At 33.2% G+C, this 20,721-nt stretch overlaps 1 protein-coding gene across 2 annotated transcripts in view; it reads left to right on the forward strand.

Moving 5' to 3' along the window:
- The window catches only part of LOC118746771 (zinc finger MIZ domain-containing protein 2), a 469,551-nt gene that overhangs the window by 434,619 nt on the left and 14,211 nt on the right, over positions 1-20,721 (forward strand). For both annotated transcript variants that reach the window (XR_004993888.1, XM_036480683.1), the window contains exons 2-3: positions 16,518-17,016; positions 17,725-18,018. Coding sequence is in view for 1 of the 2 variants with exons in the window: in XM_036480683.1 (XP_036336576.1) it covers positions 16,518-17,016; positions 17,725-18,018 (793 nt within the window). In the remaining variant the exon portion in view is untranslated. The remainder of the gene's footprint in view (positions 1-16,517; positions 17,017-17,724; positions 18,019-20,721) is intronic.

The following is a 20,721-nucleotide window of genomic DNA, read 5'->3' on the forward strand; positions in this document are numbered from 1 at the left end:
CCGAACGATGAAAGTAGGGCATGGAAAGTATTTGCGCGGCGATCGGATGTCTTGTTGGGCCGTTTAAATGGAATTGCGCAGGAGTCTAGTATGTATGTATGTGCATTAGGGCGGGTCAAACTTTTTGTATCAAAGGCACATCGCGATTATGGTTATTTGGGTAATTTCAAGCATTTTTGCCCAAGAAACCAAAGGTCTAAAATGAATTTCGAGACAACGATTTTTTCTATCTATTTTTTTTTCAAAAAGTGGCTCACCTGTTGAAACAGCTGTATTGAAAACTAGCCAAAACGTGGATCTCGAGGTTTTTGGGGTCGAGGAATCCATTTCTGGCATTAATTTTTTTCTTTTGAGAGCCGTCAGAGCGCGCTTCCGAATTTTTTTTGGGATTTAAACGCCTTTTTCCGAAAATCGACAACATTGTTGTGAAAATCAACGAAGGTTGACTTTCTCATAATGCAATTTCATTTGCTAAATAGCCTAAAATGTTCAGCGTTGAAACTTTATTTTTATTTTTTTTCATTATTTTTATATATTTTTTATTTTACCTATTAAACACAGTATATAAATGAAAAAGCATGCTGTCATACATGTCATTTGTCATACAATATGTCGATAAAGAGTATTACCAACATAATTAAAAAAAAATCCGTTATACGTATGTATTTAAAAATTGAAACATTAGACATTTTTTATAGTATGTATTAGAATTGTTAATGGTATGTATGTGCATATGTACATTAGACCGTACCAGAAAAAAAAGTTCGCCCTTAAGTCCCCAAGTTTTTTGACAGGCAATATCGAAAAAAAAAATTGCCGAAAGTGGGGGTCGCCTATTGGCATTTCTTCGGCATTTATAGTGCGATCTTAAAGTCTGATAAATCGATGTTCTTGCTTCGACAAGGTAGTTCTTTAAGCATGAAGTTTATTGACCTCAAGTACCCCTTTCTAGTACTTACCCACCAAATCTCAGTTCCTACCATGCTAATGTACCACCCTAATGTAGGTAAATTGAAGCTCGCCAAAAATTATTAAACATGTGCCAAGGAAGTTTTTTGATTATTCTAGTCGAACTATGTATTTAAAAAAAAAATAGGTGCGGCACAAAAAAATTATTTTTCGAAATTGACTCAGGGGTGTAGCGAACTCTATTTTGTTTGCTTATAAGGTGGTACGCTCTAATATACACACATATCTCGTATGTAAATGCATCTGAGAGCGTTTAGGGCAGCGCGGAGTCTGATTAGCTGTATAACTGCATTTTAATACTGAATACAACGAGAACTGCAATAAGTAAAGGCCAATGAAAAAACACAGAATGCAAAAAGTAGCAAAAAGCGATAAAAAAAAAATTTGGCATAGACAGAAAAACAACAGCAAATAAGGTCATTCGGCCATATGGCATGTCCATCTCTGGCCTCAGACAGTGAAGTACTCAATCATGCATGGAAAATGATGCAAGTACATACATACATACATATGTATGCATGCATGTTGTAAGTGCATTCAATCAAGTAAGCAGCAAGCTGCGGTTGACCAAATTAAGGCCGGCTAATTGCTTGATAACTAATAAGCAGACAAAAAAACAATAACAACAAATAAGAATTAAATTCATAGCAACAAAGTACTATGTAACTACTGACACAAAGTTAAAGCGACTTATTAAACACATACATATTTATTTTTTTTTTTATTTTGCCTATGACAAACTACTCGTAAATACTTTTAATAGTATTAATTTTGTATTTGCTGCAAATTAAGTAGCTATTTATAAGTTTAAGGGAGGTCATTTCAGGCCACAAATGACACAAGTGACAAGCGCATGCGCGCGCGCACTCACCTCTACTATAATTCGCAGTCAAGCGGGCATTCACTTGTGTCGTCGAAGTCGCCTAAGGCTGACTTATGTACAAAAAAAAAAAAAAAAACACAAATTAAGTTTATTTGCATGTAAGCATGTAAATATGTATGTATGCATGAACATCGACTTTGTACGTGTTTACTTGTCAGCAGCAAAATTATATGTTAATGTATTGCAAAAAAAAGAATAAAAAATAAAAAATTCGGAGGAAAAAACAATTCGTTGACCAAAATGGTCAAGCGTACGTCAGCAAGTGCCCATAACCAAATAAGTATTTTCTGGCTCATACATATGTATGTACATACATACTCATGTATGTATACATAAATGCCTGTTGCTATACATAATAAAATAAATAAAGTGCTAAGTCACAGAACAATAGTTTCTTAACAAATTATATAAGTAAGCAGTTACAAAATTATGGGAGAAAATCAGAGAAATCAGCGAAAAAAAAATTATTAAAAATCAACTATTTTCTACCGTCTTGAAATTTGCACTTTAACCTACTAAAATTTAATGAGCTACAAAACTGCATACCCAAAATTTTTCTTGAAATTCTAAATAAAAAGTTAAAAATTTTTGGGTGCAAATTTGGAAGTTTGTTGAATTTTCATAATTTTTGTACGAAGTTTAAAATGTGAATTTATGTGGCGCTGGTTAGGTAAAGTGCTAAACTTGTATAAAAAAAATATATACATTAAATAAACAAAAGAAAATTTGCCAAAACTAGTCCCGAACTACACCCTAAATGGTCCCGAAAAAAGTCTTGAGGTAATCCCGAACTGGCATCAAAAAAGTCCCGAGCTAATCGCAAACTCTTGCCGAACCAGGTACGAAATGGTTCCGAACTATGCTCGAAAAAGTCCCGAACTAGCCGCGAAAAATCCCTGAACTAGGCACGAAATGGTCTCGAAGTGATCCCGAATAAGTTCTGAACTATAAACTGTACGAGTAGTGTTGCTAGAACAGCTAATTTGATTTGTTTTTATTTGTACTACTTTTGAATTCGTCTTGGTTTACGCGTGAAGGTTTACGCAAATTTTGCCCATACCACTTGTTGTGACTGTTTACGGATTTTGCAAACTTATTTAATCGGATTTTCTTGGTTGCTTTTATACATACATGCATGCATATGTTTGTATGGGTCGTAAAGTACTATTTTCAATATATTTTCTACTGCATTTCCATTGCTTCTGCTAAATGCTCCATTTATGGTTTAACAGCACACAGCTGCTCTATTTGCGGTTGCCTACTAAAAATGGTTGTATTTTAAATTGTAAGTGGGTATGTATATATGTATGTATGTAAATATGTACGTTGATTACTATTATTGAATGCTGCTTTGCTTTTGTCGTTGTAATGCCTTAGTTTTTTTTTTGTAGTTGCCGCTAATTATAATCCAGTCTATTTTATTTCATTTATGCTCTCATTGCGCTCAGTACTCTTGTTTCAGTACAGTTATTCCGTATTAAAAAATCGGTTGAAGAAGGCTTTCTGTTTGTTTTTCTTTCACATTTCTCTTGCACAGCAACAGACAGTTAAAACTAAATTTTTTCTTTACATTTTTTTTTTTCATTGTTAAATACTTTGCTCTACCTTCTCGTGAAGTTTTATTTTAGTTAGTTAGCTGTGCGCAATAATACTGTTGCCGACGATCCGTTCCTTCCCCTCTTTCCGTCCTTATTTTTCTATATCTTTTGTACCTATGTACATATGTATGAATGTATTTGTTTGTGCGTATTTGTGTGTGCAAGTACATATATCGCCTTTCATTGTTTTAATGCCGACTCGAAACAATTGGCAGTTTTATTATTATTTTTCGTCACCATTTTAGTAGACGTACATACGTTGTTGTTCTTATTATTTTTGTTGCTGCTTACATACATATAAGGCTACATATAAGGCATTCAGATCGCGCTACCGCCATCGCCGTCGTCGTCAGAGTAGTCCATAGGCAGTGTTGCCATGGACAAATTTTTACCAAAACCTACAAAAAATTTTTTGAGTTTTTAATTTTTTTCAATGTCAAGTTTATTAAAGATGTAGATACAGACAATAAAAACAGATTAACTCCGCATAACGATTCATTTTACTGTGTCGGCATATTATTATTATTGTTGTAAACCCAGCCCATAAAGCTTGCAGTCCGCCTCTAGAGAAACCTCCTTTTATTTAAATGGTAGCTTACCTCGCAGTGTCATGTCAGGATGTCAGTGGCGAGCTCCAATACTCTCTCGGCTAAGTTCAAGGAGTCTTTCGGAGTTCCTTCTGGAGGAACTTATGAATCTCTTTGAAATATGAAATTCTTCTCAGCCCTCAACGCAGAAGCGCTCAGAACCATTCAAGCGCACTTGGGCTCCTCACTTTGCGAGACAATCAGCCTTTTCGTTGCCTTCAAACCCTTCATATTACGGAACTCACCACAGCGTTACGCTATTGTGGGCTCCCAGTAGCTCATAAGAGTTTTACAGCTGTCCCCAAGCGTTTTAAGAAGGTCTAAAGGCTTTAACGCTGCCTTGCCCGACATGATATTTATTCTGGCTCCATTTGTTCTTCAACGAAGACATTCGCGGACATAGACTTCAATTTCAAACAAATATACCCAGACTATAGGCAGACTTTTCTGGAATCTTCGTCCAAGTATGCCTGACCCAGTACTCCCGTCGTCCAACGTCGATCCGAAGGCATAAAATACTTGCGACCTTTCGTCAGTCATAATTATTACCGCTTCACTGCAGTCCCTTTCAGGAATTTTTTGGCCACGAGGCCAGTAACGGTTTTTACTATCGTATTGAGAGACGAGTACGCCGGTTTGGGGGTCTCCCAAGAAGTCTCTGACAGGCATAAACGCTCTTGTAGCCTCGTTGGTAACATTCGAGCGGGTTACTTCTAGATAGTTCGCCTTTTCTGTGAACTCAATTTCTATCCCTGCCAAGGTAGGTCTAGTCAGGTTGACTTTCCTTCTTTTCGTAAATGGGACAAGGGTGGACTTCAGTGGGTTTATTGACAAGCCCTTTTCAGCGCACCAGTCTTCAGTAAATATGTAGTTTAACACAACTTTGTAGTTCAATTATACTTATGTGGATGTTCATATTTGTGGCAACACTGTCCATAGGTACGAGTGTTGCTCTCATTTTATGCCGTTGTGTTCTTTTTTGCAATTGCTGTGCGTTCTTTTAATGTACATACAGACATACGTACATACATACATATGTATGTACGTACAGGCATTTATTAAAAAGTTTGTATGTATTTCTTGTTCCCATTTTGCGGTTATTGCATAGCTTTTATTTCTTTCTATGTTTTGGTTTTTTTTTTCTTTCTGCGATACTCTGCTACTTAAATACATATCTGCATACTATTTGCATATAGTGTATTTAAATAAGTACACAACCAAACTACATATGTACATACATATGTATATGTATACATATGAATACATATATAAATGTACCATATATTTATTTGTATGTAAGTTCGCTTGCTTTCTTATTGCTTTTGTTATGCTTAATTATTTTTACCTTTAGCTCATACACCGTCACTGCGCACACGTCTACATACAATCATTGCAAAATCAACGCTTAAATTTACTTGTCGGTTTGCGATCGTTTATCGGCTCACCAAGCCACAGCCCCATTGCTCTCATTTAACACACTTTGTTTGTGGGTTTATTTGTTTCTTCATTTTGCTTGTGCAAATGAAAGTGTGTGCATACTAATGTATGTATGTACATATGTACATATGCAAAATTAATTCACCAGCTAAGCCAACAAGTATCTACTCGTCAGAGAATATTTCTTCGTTATTCTGCGATTTGTTTCGCCTCGTTATCGCTACCTTCGTTAAGGTGCTGTGCTAATATTTAGTCGTATGTGCGCGTATAATTTGTGCTAACATACGACAAATAACTTTGTGATAGATATTTTGATGATGCTGCATACATATAATGAGCGTGTTATAAGTACATGAATTAAATATTTATAAAAATAAGATGGATTTACATGTTTTTTGAATAAATACAGTGCCGGCCACTTGGATAGTGTCCCCTTTTGGTCCTCAGTATTGTTAGTTTGCCTTTTGTTTATTTAATATTTATTGCTTTTTTATAAAAATACAGCATAATCTTTAACAAAAATTTTAATAATTCATCAGAGTTTCAAACTTAAAAAAAATTTTTTTTTTTTGATTATGAAGTTCAATTTTAATGTAATAAAATGCATATTTCAAGGTGCTAAAAACTACCATTGCGGAAAACAAAAAAATTTCGAACATACATACATAAAAAAAACTCAAAAATCAACTCGATACCTGAGCCACTTAGATACTTGAAATTTGCACTTTATTAGGTTACAATTTAATGGGCTATAAAAATGCATTCTTAGAATTTTTCTAAAAATTCTTAAGAAAAAGTTTTTTGTTGTAAATTTTCTTGATTTTTTCTAATTTTTCTACAGTTTGAAAATTGGACGTATAATAATAAACATTAAACAAACAAAAAAAAATAACCAAAACTGGTGAAAATGTTATGTCCTAATCATTTTTCACATGACTATGTATATGTATGTATATAGGTATGTATTAGGGTGATCCTTTTAATATCAACATAATGAGACATCCACGAAAATTTCAAAATTAAAAAAAAAATATTTATTTATTTTAAATCGCAAAAATTCGAGGAAAAATTTACTTTAACCAGCTATCAGCGAGTTTATAAATTTATGTGAATAAGTTTCAATAATATGGCAAATTTATCAGATTTCAAGCAAAAATGTTGTCAAGTTTATGTAATTAAAAAAATTAATTTTTTCAAATCCTGGTAGCGAATCCTGAAAATTTGTTTAATATTTTTAAAAATTTCGGGACTGTCTATCTTGTGCGTAGAACAAACAAATTAAATGAGGTGCCCCATGCAAAATTTGTACGTTGATATTTTACGGACTACTTTAATATGTATTTATATGCTCTACTACTTTTTCTTGATTGGCGCTATAACCGCCTGTTTATTTTGGAAGTCACCATGATTTGTATTTCCAAAGTTCGACAAAAAATCTCCTTCAAGCTTAAACCACGCAGTTCCAGCTAGACAGACTGAAAAGAATTATTTAATATTTTTTGATTTTCTAAACTTTCCATTTCACATTTTAATTGCTTTCATTGACCTACTAATCATAAACACATCTCACCGCTATTAATGAGAATAATAAATCAATATATTTTTTCAAAGAATTCAGCAGCAAAGTAGAAAAATATGAAAGAAGAACAGCAGAAAAGGCACTCATACGAACTACATACATACATATAAAGCGATTAGCCACTTAGCTGTGCGCACTATTTATAAGCAGATAATCAGAGCACCTGGTTATGTACCTATATACCTTATTACATTAAACGAGCAAATCTTGTATATAAATATATATGTATATCCAAAGGGTTCTAAGAAACCGCTCCAACAATTTTGAGGAAATTTTGTATACAGTTAATGTTTTGCATCTTAAGGTTATCTGAATAAGGTAATAGGTTGCCACCTATTCGAAATAAGCTACAAATTAATTAAAACATCATAATATGGAAGATATTTAAAAAAACCATAATTCAAAAATATTTTTAGTAGGGTTGCCACCTATTTTGAATCGCATATTAATTTAATTTTTTGTTTAGAAAAAAAAGGTAAAATATCACTATTCATGAGGAGCAAGAGAAGATTCTTAAACAATGCTTTCCCTATTTACAAAGTGTTATCGCTTAGGATATTAGTGTAAGGTTGCCACCTGTTTTCGATTGTACACATCGCAATCTAGATATGAAATGAAAGTTATTGTTGAGAACTTTGGCATGAAAAAATTTTCGACCAGGGTTGCCACGCTTCTATGTAATACTAGTTTTTATTTTGTTAATTTCAATAAGCATTTTGTTTGTATGTATGCACACTATATATACGCTCAAGATGTGTGCTATTCATTCCAGCGTATTTCTAAATAGGGTTGCCAACGAAATTCTCAAGTGAGAAATTTATTTAATAGATATCGAAATTTGTATTTTTTTTCCTACAAAATATATTTTTAAAGCTATGCAAATGATCTGTATTTGATACTCAAACCTTGAAAATTTTAAAAAGTAGTACTTTACTTTATGCATATACATATGAGCAAATCTCGCGAGTTAATAAATTTTTCGACAATACCGTGTTTTTGGTAGGAAATGGTGGCATAGCGAGATTGTATTGAAATGAAAACTTAAAAAAGATATACTTAAAAGTAAAAAAAGTCGTGCTCATATACCCGTAGTTTCGTATGTAACGCATACGCTCCGTAGCACCATACAGCGTCAGCTAACACGTTTTTTACTCACACACCTCAACTTAAAAAATAAAAATAATAATAATTAAATATTGGCGTGGAACATTTTTTACAGTATTCTACGCTAATATATGAGTAATCCACTTGCAAAGTGCGCCATGTCAAATTTTTAAAGAACATTTTCACCATTTAATGTTGATATTTTGGGGGGGTACATATCTTAAACTATTAAAATCGAAATGTCGTTAATTTTCAAAAATTACAAAATAGCTGCGACAAATATTCTGCAAGTGCCATTTTTTTGTTTGGTGGCACACTCTAGAAAGTTCACAGATATGCTTTATTTGATGCCAGCTTTCATTGCCTTTAATATGAACATTCTAGTTGGAAACTTCCTAAAGTTATTAAAAAAAAAAAAAACCATTATTATTTTTTAGAATGAAAATGAAAAAATTAGTAATCTCGGTACTTTTTCGCCTAAGTAAACTTTTTAAGGCTAAAATTGTGCAAATACTGGATTTATTTTTTACTGTACTAGTTTTTGGAACTCCGTTGATTGGAATAAATGCAAGAAAAATGCTTTAGCGTTTTTTTTTTGCTGCCGAGTGAAGGAAGTGACACTAAAAAAACAAGTCGTGTGATTTGCTCACATATTTATGTACGTTTAAAAGTTCATTAAAAGTGTATGTATGTATGTATATATGTAACGTATTCTTTTCAACTGCGAGCGTAGATTTTTTTGCACTTATTGAAAAGTAAAATGATTTCTAAGTAAATTCAGTTTTGTATTTTAAGCAAAACTTCCAACAAATAATGATGTCAACCACTGTCCGAACAGCTAGTCATATTCAGTCTAGAATACCGTTAACCGTTACTTAAATGCAAATGTATATATGCTATATATGTATGTATGTCTGTATGTTTATCTGTTTGTTTCGGCATACATTTTATGTGTCAAACTAACATAGACGTCTACATATTTTACCACCCACTCTGCTTCTCCAGCTGTTTGTCTGACTTTTTACGCTTACGTATTAACGTGTCTGCATTTATTTGTGGGTGTATGTGTGTATGTGCGGGCGTGTGTGTATGGTAATAAAGCTGCTAATGTGTTTGCTACCAGTTGATCAGGCCAACTGGCAATGCAGGCAAGCAAGTATTCAAAGCTATTTGTATGAATATATATACATACATATTTACAGTGACTCAAACAAATGAACACGTGTTGATTTTCTTCAAATATTCGTAATGGTTTTCGAGCTACATTTTTTGTTGTTGTTATTTTTCTATAAAAATATCGTCCAAGCTTTAACCAAAACCGTATGATCGACAGTTTTAAACTTTATACAAAATTTAGAAAAATTCAACAAATTTCATCCAAATTTCAGCCTATACAATTTTAGTCTAGTGAAGTGCAAGTTTCAAACGGCTAAAAAATCGCGTTGATTTTTGAGATTTTTTTTTTTGGTGTCGGATTTTTGCACTTTTTCCTTACAAGTATGAATTTCTTATGAAATAAAACGCGGGAGATTGTTAGCAACCAAATTTCGAACTATCAGCGCAAGTTTTTGTAAATTCCATTTGTTATATAAAAAAAAAACCGTAAAAGTAGCCTCAAAAAAAAAAATTCTCAAAAATCAACGCGACTTTTTAGCCGTTGTATGGGCTATAAAACTGCATACCCAAGAATGTTCTAAAGATTCACATTAAAAAGTTGAAATTTTGATAAAAAATTTGTTGAATTTTCCTAAATTTTGTATAAAGTTTGAAACTGTGATTTATACACTTTTGGTTAAAGCTTGGACGATATTTTTATACAAAAAAAAATTTAGCTCGAAAAACATTACGCATATTTGAAAAAAAAACCACACGTGGTCATTTGTGTGAGTCACTGTATGTATGTGCATGGATTTGCCTTGTGTGTATCTACATTTTTTTGTGACTCCTACTCTTCAAACAAGCCATTATGGGGCGGTCTACTTTAATTTAAATTCATTAATTTCTCTTATGAAGCTGTGCTCAAATATGTATGCATGTATATAGACATTTATATACGTATGTATGTATGGTTGCAAGTAATTACATACATACAAACGCGGAACTGTAAAAAAGCTCAGTCTCTTAGTAGTCGCCATTTTGCTGCGCCCATAGCGGGTAACAGGAAACGGAAGAGTTTTTTGTAAACATAAAATGAGCTGATGTCACACTAACCTAAATACATACATACATATAAACAAATAAATACATATAAAACACATATTTAGAAATGCAATATGCTCAGTGAGTTAGAACTAAAATATAAAATCGATTGAAATTGTACTTGGGAAGAGACGCATTCGATTAAGAACAAGGCGCTTTCATTTTAGTTGATAGTATACATATGTCGATTTAGTCCTCATTATCAGCATTTCCTCGTATTACAGCTTTCTAACTACAACTGAAATCGATAACTAAAATACAAAAGCAATAACAACATACAATTTTATACCTACATACATACCTACATTTAAACAACTAAAAAGCTATCGGTGTCCTTATGACCTTTACGACAAGTCGACACTGGCGCCCACTATATCTAATGTATATTTACATATACACACACAAGCATATGTACATATGTACATTCACACGAATAAATATAAGCTTGTACTCGCTGCCACACTTTAACATGGCACTGAGCCATTTATAGTCCCCTACTCTCCGCCCTACATCCTTACTTACATAAATACATATGTATGTACATACATATGTACACCACGCTCACATACAAAAATATGTATAGAAATTATGTCAAGGTGTCGCCCATAAGCCGACAAACTGACTGACTAGTTAGCTAACTTTCTCACTCTTTAGCCGACTAAAACTATGGAACTAACTGTCGTACTGACTGTCTATTTAGCTGTTCAGCTATAGTTGTTGCACGTACTAGGACGATTGACGCTTGGCGGTGTTGCCTTGAGAGAAAAAGGAGAAAAATTTAACGAAATGGATAACCCGTGCGAGCAAGGAATTCGCTAAAGTTACGTAGCAAGCTTGCTCCTACTTAAATAGCCAGTTTAGTTGACCTTCCGATCGCAACTATGCTAGGGCATATGTACCTACGTACATATGTATGTGTGGATGTGTGCGCCTACAACGAAACACAAAATTTTCATGCTGCGTTTGCCTCAACATTTATATATACAAACATACATATGTACATTTGACATTTATTGCAGCAACTCAATTGACAGCCAAGAAGCTTACTTTGAAAATAAAAGTAAAAAATAGAGAAAAATTAAAGGAAATGGCTCAAAGTGTGCGGGTGGGCGAAAAATGCTCGTGGCGCAAAAAAGGACTATGTTTTAGCGCGGCTAACGCGTGGGTTTAATAAAATGTTCATATTTGCATTTTATAAAAAAAACAGGTGTAGCATACCTGCAGGCATAGTAGTTAGCTGCATACCGCTGTGCTTATATACATACATGCATACATATGTACATGACACTCGTATAGTTTTATTTAAAAAAAAGTCCAACTTTATTAGTTTTTATGAGGAATCTTAACACTTTTACATACTGGTCCACTTAAAACCACTTTGTAACTAGTTACAAACTAATGATGAACTACTCAAAGCGAAGCCAGTTTTTACTTTTTAGTTTCCAGTTTTTTTATTTTCATTTATCTATTAAAATTTGTGTAAAAACACTAGGCAATAAAAAAATGTGTCAGACTTAAGAAATGCTCTAAATTTGCTAAATATGTAGTTGAAAAGTAGTATCTTAAACTGGCAAATGGCTGCGTGCACCACGAAAATCTCGAATGCTTATTTTACCTGTCAAAATTTAAAAGAAAATATTCGATATGCTAAGGTTTTTTATTCAAAAATGAGCACAGTTGTCAGAAAAATTTAGGGGCGCATTTTAAACTTTAGAAAGCCTCGAAAACCTCAAAACTTTCAATAATTTTACTAAAATTTACAAAATTAAAGAATTTTGAATTTCGAATTTTCCATTTTTACTTGTATTTTTTTATTCATTTAGTTCCCGGTTTCACCAATCAATTTAAAAAATTTTCAGACTAAAAATTTGAAATAGCAAAATTTCCAAACAAAATCGTGATATTTTAGATTTCAACAAATTCATAAATTTAAAATTAATTGGAGAAACCGGACATAAGAGTTTCAAGGACTAATAGCCAGCTTTACGAAATCAATTTAAGGGAATAATGATTTTTTTATTTAATCCAAATTCATAAAAAGTAAAATATAACTAAAATCGAAAAAGTTTGCTTTTAAAAGCTATCGTGTTTTTTATTTATGAATAAAGTCCTTACAATCTAAAAATAGAGATATCATAGTATTAATTTGAAAAATTTTTTGGTTACCCAATAAAAGATTAGTTTCTTATGTGAAAAAAACTCCTCTTAAATGCAAACCAAAAAACACCTTTTCCTGTAATCCAGACGCATCTCTGCAGCTGCCGATTTTACTTTTTTTGTTTTTTTCCCCTTTTTGAGCAACTGCTCTGTGTGCTGCTCGCCGCTGATCCACATGTCTCTTAATGGCCCAACCGTAAAAGGAACATGAACTTCCTGCCTGTACACCTTTGCGCAGTAACTTGTATGCTTGCACATACCTACTGACATATGTATGTATGTGCATATATGTGAATGCATGCATCTGAAAAAACAATGACGGCAACAACAAGTTGCACGCTGCCTACAATTTTACGCGAAAACACACACACTCAGATCTAAAAAAAAATACATTTGTATGTAATGGATGCATGCTACTTACAGTGGTCCGAAAAATTATAGCCGCACCACATTTTGTCAAATTTTAAACTATTTTTTTTTTCTGTTTTTTATAAAATAAAATATCATTCCCTAACAAAACCCGTGTAAATCCAAGTTTTAAACTTTGTGCACTATAAAAAAAAATTCAACAAACATTCGTAAAAATTTATAGCTTTTTAATTAGATTTTTTTAACGGTTTTTACGGTTGGTTTTTCAGAATTTTTTTGTCCCATTTGCTTCCATATGACGAATACACACAATTTATTTTTATATGGAATAAAACCATAAGATCACGGAAAAATCTAAAAAATAAAAGGCAACAAAACTACAACTCAGAATCTTTCTAGGAAATCTAATTAAAAAAGCTCGTATTTTTACGATAGTTTGTTGATTTTATTTTTAATATTCGAAAAAGTTTCAGACTTGGATTTACACGAGTTTCGTTAACGAATTAACTATATTTTTAATAAAAAAAATAACCAAAATTAAATAACAAAAAAATAATAATATGTAAAAAGGGTGTTGCCGTTTTTTTTCATATAAAAAAATTTTTATCATGTGTTACATGGAAGAAAATTCGCAACATCCTACACAAAAAAAATCTAATTAAAAATTTTGAAATTTTGATGTAAATTTTTTGAAGTTTGATTTTTTTTTTTGCAATTTGTGCAAGCTTTTAAATTTTTATTGCTGTGGTTTCTGTTATAGATTGAATTGTATTTTAAATGAAAATTATTAAAAATAATTAAATAAACATAATTTGCAAACAATATCATTTTGAATTTCGTTGCCAATTAGTTGAACACATCTGTATATGATGCATTCACTTAGCTTGATTTTTATTTATTTTTTTTTTGCAAAATGTATTTTCTTTGTTGGCCCCCACTTCTCCAGTGCTGTTTGCGCTTTGTCAACAGCTACACGCGCCATTTATGTAGCCACATGCACATGAGCTAGTAAGTACATACACGTGTGTCGATAGGTACACATTGTTGAACGTCGTTTTTTACTTAACTATGTAGTTTTATTTACCGAAAGTCTTCTTCTCTTCCTTTCTGCTGCCTCTTCTGGCAGTCACATTCACCTTGCTATTCCAGCCATTGCATGCGATAACTCATCCTTGAGATAAACACAAAAAAAAAAATAAGATAACAGCACTGCAGCTCACAGCCAAAAAAGCAAGCGTAAAATTTTTGCTCAAATGACTGCAACGATTTTTTTTGCCTTTGGTTTCATGCGCACATATGTACGTATGTAATATGAAGTCAACGCATTTTAAGGCATCAAGTACAGGTATACGTTATATAGGCATAGTGCATAATATTATGTCCATACATATGTATGTTCTGTTCGTGGAAGAGGCAGCGAAGGACAGGTGGCAAAGAGTGGCTAGTGATAGTGACGCACGTGTATGTACGCACCTTTATTTTAGCTGTCGTATTTTTTAATTTCTTTTTTGTTTCTTACGGTAAGCCTATGTGCATATGTACATACATGTCTACGTCATATTTTGGGGCTTCATGTTGTATAAAACAGCTCAATTACTTTTCCTTTACAATACTTGAAACCAACACTTTACTGACCAAAGAATATTTTGCATACATAAACTACATGTGTATACAAATATGTAAATTTTTCCAAAGTGTTTAAATTGAGCAGCATGTATTTTGTGTTATTCCCTTTCAAACTAAGAAGCCATCCCCTGTGACTACCTTTGTCACGTCTACATAAATTTTCTTCTCAATCAGTGATGATTTTACCTTCCAAAATTTGTTCAAAATACAAATGTACATAGGTATATATTACATACAGTTACATATTTATAAACTCACCCTTAAAATAGTTGTGTACATCTTTCTCTCATATTTTTCAATACAATCTTGAGCTCTAATCTGCCTATCGACCCACACAATGTTATGACATTGAAAGGTTTATTCTCAAAATAACTTTTACTCCTTCAAACATTTTAATTTCATTGACGTTAACTGTTTGTATGTTTGCATAAATTTAAGCTTGTCTTTTAGCGAACGTATAGTAGTATGGCCAGTAGGAAAAAATTCAGAGGTGACAGTTTCAGCGAAGAAATCATTGATGCCAGAGAAGTAACAATGGCACCCTTGAAAGGAAAGATAGCTTATAGATAGATAATAAAATGAAGTGTAGACTACGACCTAAGCATGAAATTTACCTTCTGCACTCCACAAGGTTTCTGTTAAACTTAAAGCACCTAAAAGTTCATTGAGGCTCCAAGGGGTATCTTCGAATTAACAACGCATTCGACTGGGAGAAGCAATATGGTATCTTGGGCTAGAGATTGATTTTTGCTGATGGCCGCTCAGTCAACAGCGTTCTAAAAGTATGGCTGACTTCCAAAACGTATCAATACAATGTTTGGATACTGTTATACTACGGTATTCAAACTGTTTATATACGCAGAGTTACGACACATTGCAACCAGATACATTGCATATTTTAAATTTTGAATATAGCAATGAACAATTTTTCTGAATTTTCCATTTTTAAAACACCAATGGTAACCAATAACAAACGAAGCATCAACTTTGTTTCTGATGCGCTGATTGCTCAAGCGCTGCGTTTCGATAACTTTTCGGATGCGTTTTGGAAAAGTATACATTGTCAATATTTTGTAGTTCGGCGTTATGGAACATTATACTTTGTACGTATGCAAAGCAATTGACGTTTTGGAAGTCAGCCTATGTCTATAACATTTCTTAATTTCTGATTCATACATATATCACACAAGTAAGCACTTTGTCTGACATAGTGCTCCTCTCTTTCTCATTTCTTATATGTTCTGAGATACTATGAAATTATCGTTGTCAAAACTCGCCTCTAGCGAAATTAAGTAGAGTTCTTTTTGCCATCTGCTCTATGGTTAGGTGTAGAGTCTCCAGCTGTAGAGCTATCCACAGCATCAACGTCGAACAAGAAGTCATAGATGACAGTCAAATGAAAAGTTCGAAATTAACTTGTTCATGTGTATCTCGTGAAAAAATTTCCTACTGGTCAGCATGACATTTCGATCACTATTTAGCATCTCAAACACTTGCTTCCTGTCAATTTGGTATGCTAATGTTTTTTTTTCTTTTTAATTTGCATACACCTAAAAATAGGCAAGAAAAAGTACAAGTAAGCTCGTTTGAGATGATACTTAATATGTATACATATGCAAAAAGGCATGTGTAGTTACAAAGGAGTGTCGAAAGATTTTTCGGTACAACGGAAGTACGAAGACCTTTAAGTGCACTTTGCTGCTCGAATGCTAATTTATGGAAAATATATTAATAAAAATGCATAGAAATGGGTGTACATATTTTTAAGATATTTGTTTTATAATAGAGCATATATTTAGGCATGGAAATAATTTAAAAGAAAAGTAGCACCAATTCCTTGACTAAATTCATGCATAACATTTGCAAGGTTTTTATATCTGAAAATATATTTAAAAAATATAAAAGCTACAAATTCATCTTCAACACTTTCGAAAAATTAAGTTTAAAGAAACTTCTTATACTACAAATGTTCAAATCCTTAATTTTCTGCCTTCTTCTTTGCTTTGCAGAAAAAATGATGAAATGAACGCCGGTACCGGCTCCTCGAGGGCGCCAGCCTCCGGGAGCCAAATATCACCACAACTACCCGACGTACAAACGCAGCAACAGCAACTACAACAGCAACAACAACAAATACAACAGCAACAACAACTGCAACACCAGCAGCAATTACAGCAGCAGCAGCAATTACAACAGCAGCAGCAACAGCAACAACAACAAATTCAACAACAACAACAATCAGCTCAACAAAATAATACATACGGCAACTATCCCAGCGTATATAATACAACACCCACACAGAATGGCATTACAACACCAATTGGTACATATTCGATGGGTGAGCCAGATACATTGCGCACACTAAAGAATACATTTGGTCCGAATTCGGAGTTTACAACAACCAGCGGCTACGGCAACTATAGTAATATGGTCACGGCTAATGGTGGCGGTCTGCAACAGCAACAACAGATGGATAATATGAGTGGCATGGGCAGTGGATATGGGCAGGTGAGTGTATGAAATTGGGGGAAAAAATTTGTAAAATATAGAAATTGAATTGAGTAGGTATAGGAATACAAAAAAAAAAATTATTTAACTAAACTAAAAATAAATGCTTAACAAACAGCAATGGCATTGCAGCGTTAAGGCCTAAAATGGGGAAACGGTTGCGTGCCTTTAGGCGCACAAGCACATTTAGAGGTGGCCTACTGAATGTAGCGCAGCTATTATTATTTTTGTACAGTCATGTGTAAAATAATAGGACGGGTTAAGAAATGCGCGCCTGAAAGTATGTAATACCAGTTATTTTTGGTTATGTGAAGAATATTTTTAGGCGCTAAATTATCATTATTATGGCTCAAAAATATTTAGTATATGGCTCAAAAATATTTAGATAGCCACTCCAATTTCAATAATTATTTTTTTTTATACATACATTATGTATGTATGCTCTAGGGTTAGGGGAAATTCCAAGAATAAAAAATTAGGTAATTCAACTGGATTGACTAAATGCCATTTTAGCAAAAACAAACCAGCAAAGATTTGTATCTGCAATCAAAATTCTTCAACAGCAGGATCCAAAGAGGTTTAAAATAACAGCTTTTTTTGGTTAATAACATCAATTTCTATACTACTTCACTCATATCCCTTTTTGCATTTTTACTAACCATAATTTCCCAATCTCTCTCTCTCCCCTCTTTATTTATTCTCTTACAGTTGAGTGCCAATCAAATGCATGGTAGCAATGTGCAAAATCTTTACATGAATGGCAACATTGGCCCTACTGGTAGTGGCAGTCCAAGTGCGACAAATATGAATAGCACGGGTGGTGGCATTGGTGGTGGCGCTTCGCAAGTGGCCAGTAATCCAAATGTTATTGGCATGAATGCCGGTTCCAACATGCAAATGGGTCATATGAATGCGTATAATGGCGGCGGCGGTGGTGGCGTCGGCGTTGGCAGCGGTGTTGGCCCCAACGGCAATCCGAGTATTGCGCCATCTAGACATCAAGTAAGTAGAATTATTGTGAGCGAAAAAAAAATAGCATTTTGCTTTGACCTTTTCAAGTTTCAAGGGTAAATGAGTGTAGATTGAAAGCGTATAGGCGCCGGATATAAGGATTACAGCGAGTAACTGTGCAATCCACTCAGCATGTGGCTGCAGCAGTAAATCTGTGTAGTGTAGTTTTTAGAACTAAATTTTTGTGTATAACGCCTTTGTTATTCTTCGATGCGCATCAAAGCATTGAATCCTGACCCGATGACTGCCTGCTGCAGTATAATATTTCACCAAGGTCACTAATGAATGGGTTCGAATGAAAATCAATCAAATGAATTGGCAGGGTTGATGGAAAATTCTACATTTTACTTTGAAAGCGCCTAAAACTTGGCAATATAAAATTGAAAAGTCAATGGAAAAGGGAGTAGGTGAAGGATAAAATTTTGCATTGTATGCAGTGTAGTTTAAAAAAAAGTGTAAGTAATTTTTTTCTATTATTAGAAAATTCAATTATGTCAAAGTCGCTATGCTCAAAAGCTTGCTTGCATCTTTCACAAGTGCTTCAAAAGTGATTTTCGAAGCAAGTACTTAAGACCATTAACTGAAAGACTTGGAAAAGAATAGGCACTCATCTCCCCAGTTACGGTTTTTTTTAATTTTCGAAGCTTTTAAGTAAAATTGCTTAGAAGTTTTGAAAAACTCCTCAAGCCAAATTTTTCAAACTTTTATGAAAGGCTTTTAAAAATCTTCTTAATTAAATGCTTTTAGATTAGGTTAGACCAAGCTTTTTTCTCTGTAAGCTTATAACTTCAACTATGGAATAAAATATATTTAATTGCTATGTGAAATGAAAAACTGAGCAACTTTTATGAAAGCTTTTTTAAAAACTACTTAAGTAAAGGCATTTAGTTCAACTTTTGAATAAAAATGCGCAAATATTTTTATTAAAATTAAGGATCAATTGGTTAGGCAAAGCTTTTTCGCTGAAATCTTATAAATGCTAATCTGGAAAAAATATTTTTACGTAAATTTTTTTATAGGTCGCCCACTAAACTTAATCGACCTTAATTGACAGCTTGTGTGTTTAATTTCATTAAAGCTCTTTTATTATGATTTGTTTAATTGAAATGTCGGGCTGAACAGCGGAAGCTTTTGCTAAGCATTATTGAAAGCATTGAAAACAAAACTTACGTTGAAAGTTTTTGAATGTAGCTTCAGAAAATATCGTTGAGAATGTGAGTAGCAATTTTAAAAAGCTTCTTTTAGAAGCTTTACCGTAATTTTTGAAGAGTTTTTTTTGATTTAAAAACTTGGACATTTTTGCCAAAGAAAGTGTTTTCAACTCTTATTGGCAGCCTATAAGTTATATCAAAGTAAGACGCGAAAGCTTCCAATTAAAATTTACACTAAGCACCTAAAAAAAAAATTTTGGAGTAACTCCGAAAGCTTTTAAATCAAGCTTTAGAAGCTTTCGTCTATTATATGTGTATGTAGTTCACAATCGACCAAATCATAGCCCACGGGTAAAGCTTTTCTAAAGCTATTTCTATAGATTTGACAAAGAACAAAAAACAAAGCAAAAACATTTTGTGGTTATCACTGACTTAAATCAAGCTTCTGTTAAGTTTATTTTTAGCTTTGCAATCAAAAGCAAAAAGGTTTTTTCAAAGAGCTTTTTTTATCAAAGTGGTTTTATAACAGCAATAGGAACTTATCAATAGAAGCTAGTTACTAAGATTCTGGAAAAGCTTCTAAGTATGTATTAAGTTTTTTAAGCACAATTACAAGCTTTTAAAACAATTTAAATTTTCCATTCAATTGTTTAACAGTGCGACCTTGGATTCACTATAATAAATAGGTATATGCGATAGTTTAGCTACTTATTTAGCTTTAGCTCACAATTTACTGCTGTCGATGACTTCAATCAACTCATCATTGGCAACTTCAACACCTCAACTCATAATTACTCGCAAAACAATCAATGACACATTTAATAAAAATAACACAAAGCAGAGCCGCAAGGCACAGTCAATGAAATCACAATCTAAAAGAAATAAAATATCAAAATAGTTCCAATCATTAAATAATTTAGAAACAATTAGAAACTTTATATGTATGTATGTATGTATATGATTATAGCCCCGAATAAGTGTAAGCAACTAAAAGTAGTTGCCTAAGCTTTAAATAAAGCGGCTACAAAGCGATCAAACACTTCAACTTTGGCGTTAATAAATAGCATGCAGTCGTGAATGCAAATACAAAACTCAGGCGTTTAGTTCAACATTTCAATGCAATCATTAGTTGAATCTAAATAAATAAAAAAAAGCTTGAGGCGATGTATGCAGAGCTTTTGAGACAACTAATTTTTTTGTATGACTATTATATAGTATAAGCACCTAAGTTGTCTACGTTTTTGTTTTTCATTTTGTTTGTAACAAAATTAGTCGAATAATTGCTGTCATTATATTTGTTATATTTAACATTAATATTGTTGACACTCATTTCGATCGACTGACTCAAGTGTGCGAGTGCTTGTGAGTGGCTGCATTGGCTAAAAGCGCCGTCGCCTCCGCCGCCGTCGCCGCCACCACTCGAGCCAAAGTGTCAAAACACTTTACATGTTTATGGTTGTAAATTTGTGCATACGGGTACATATGTATGTATGTATGTATGTGTGCATCTATATGTTATGCATTAATGCACTAAAACTTAAAG

Source organism: Rhagoletis pomonella, unplaced genomic scaffold, assembly GCF_013731165.1.
Source record: "Rhagoletis pomonella isolate Grant_MI unplaced genomic scaffold, Rhpom_1.0 Rhpom_scaffold_00011, whole genome shotgun sequence".
NCBI lineage: Eukaryota > Metazoa > Arthropoda > Insecta > Diptera > Tephritidae > Rhagoletis > Rhagoletis pomonella.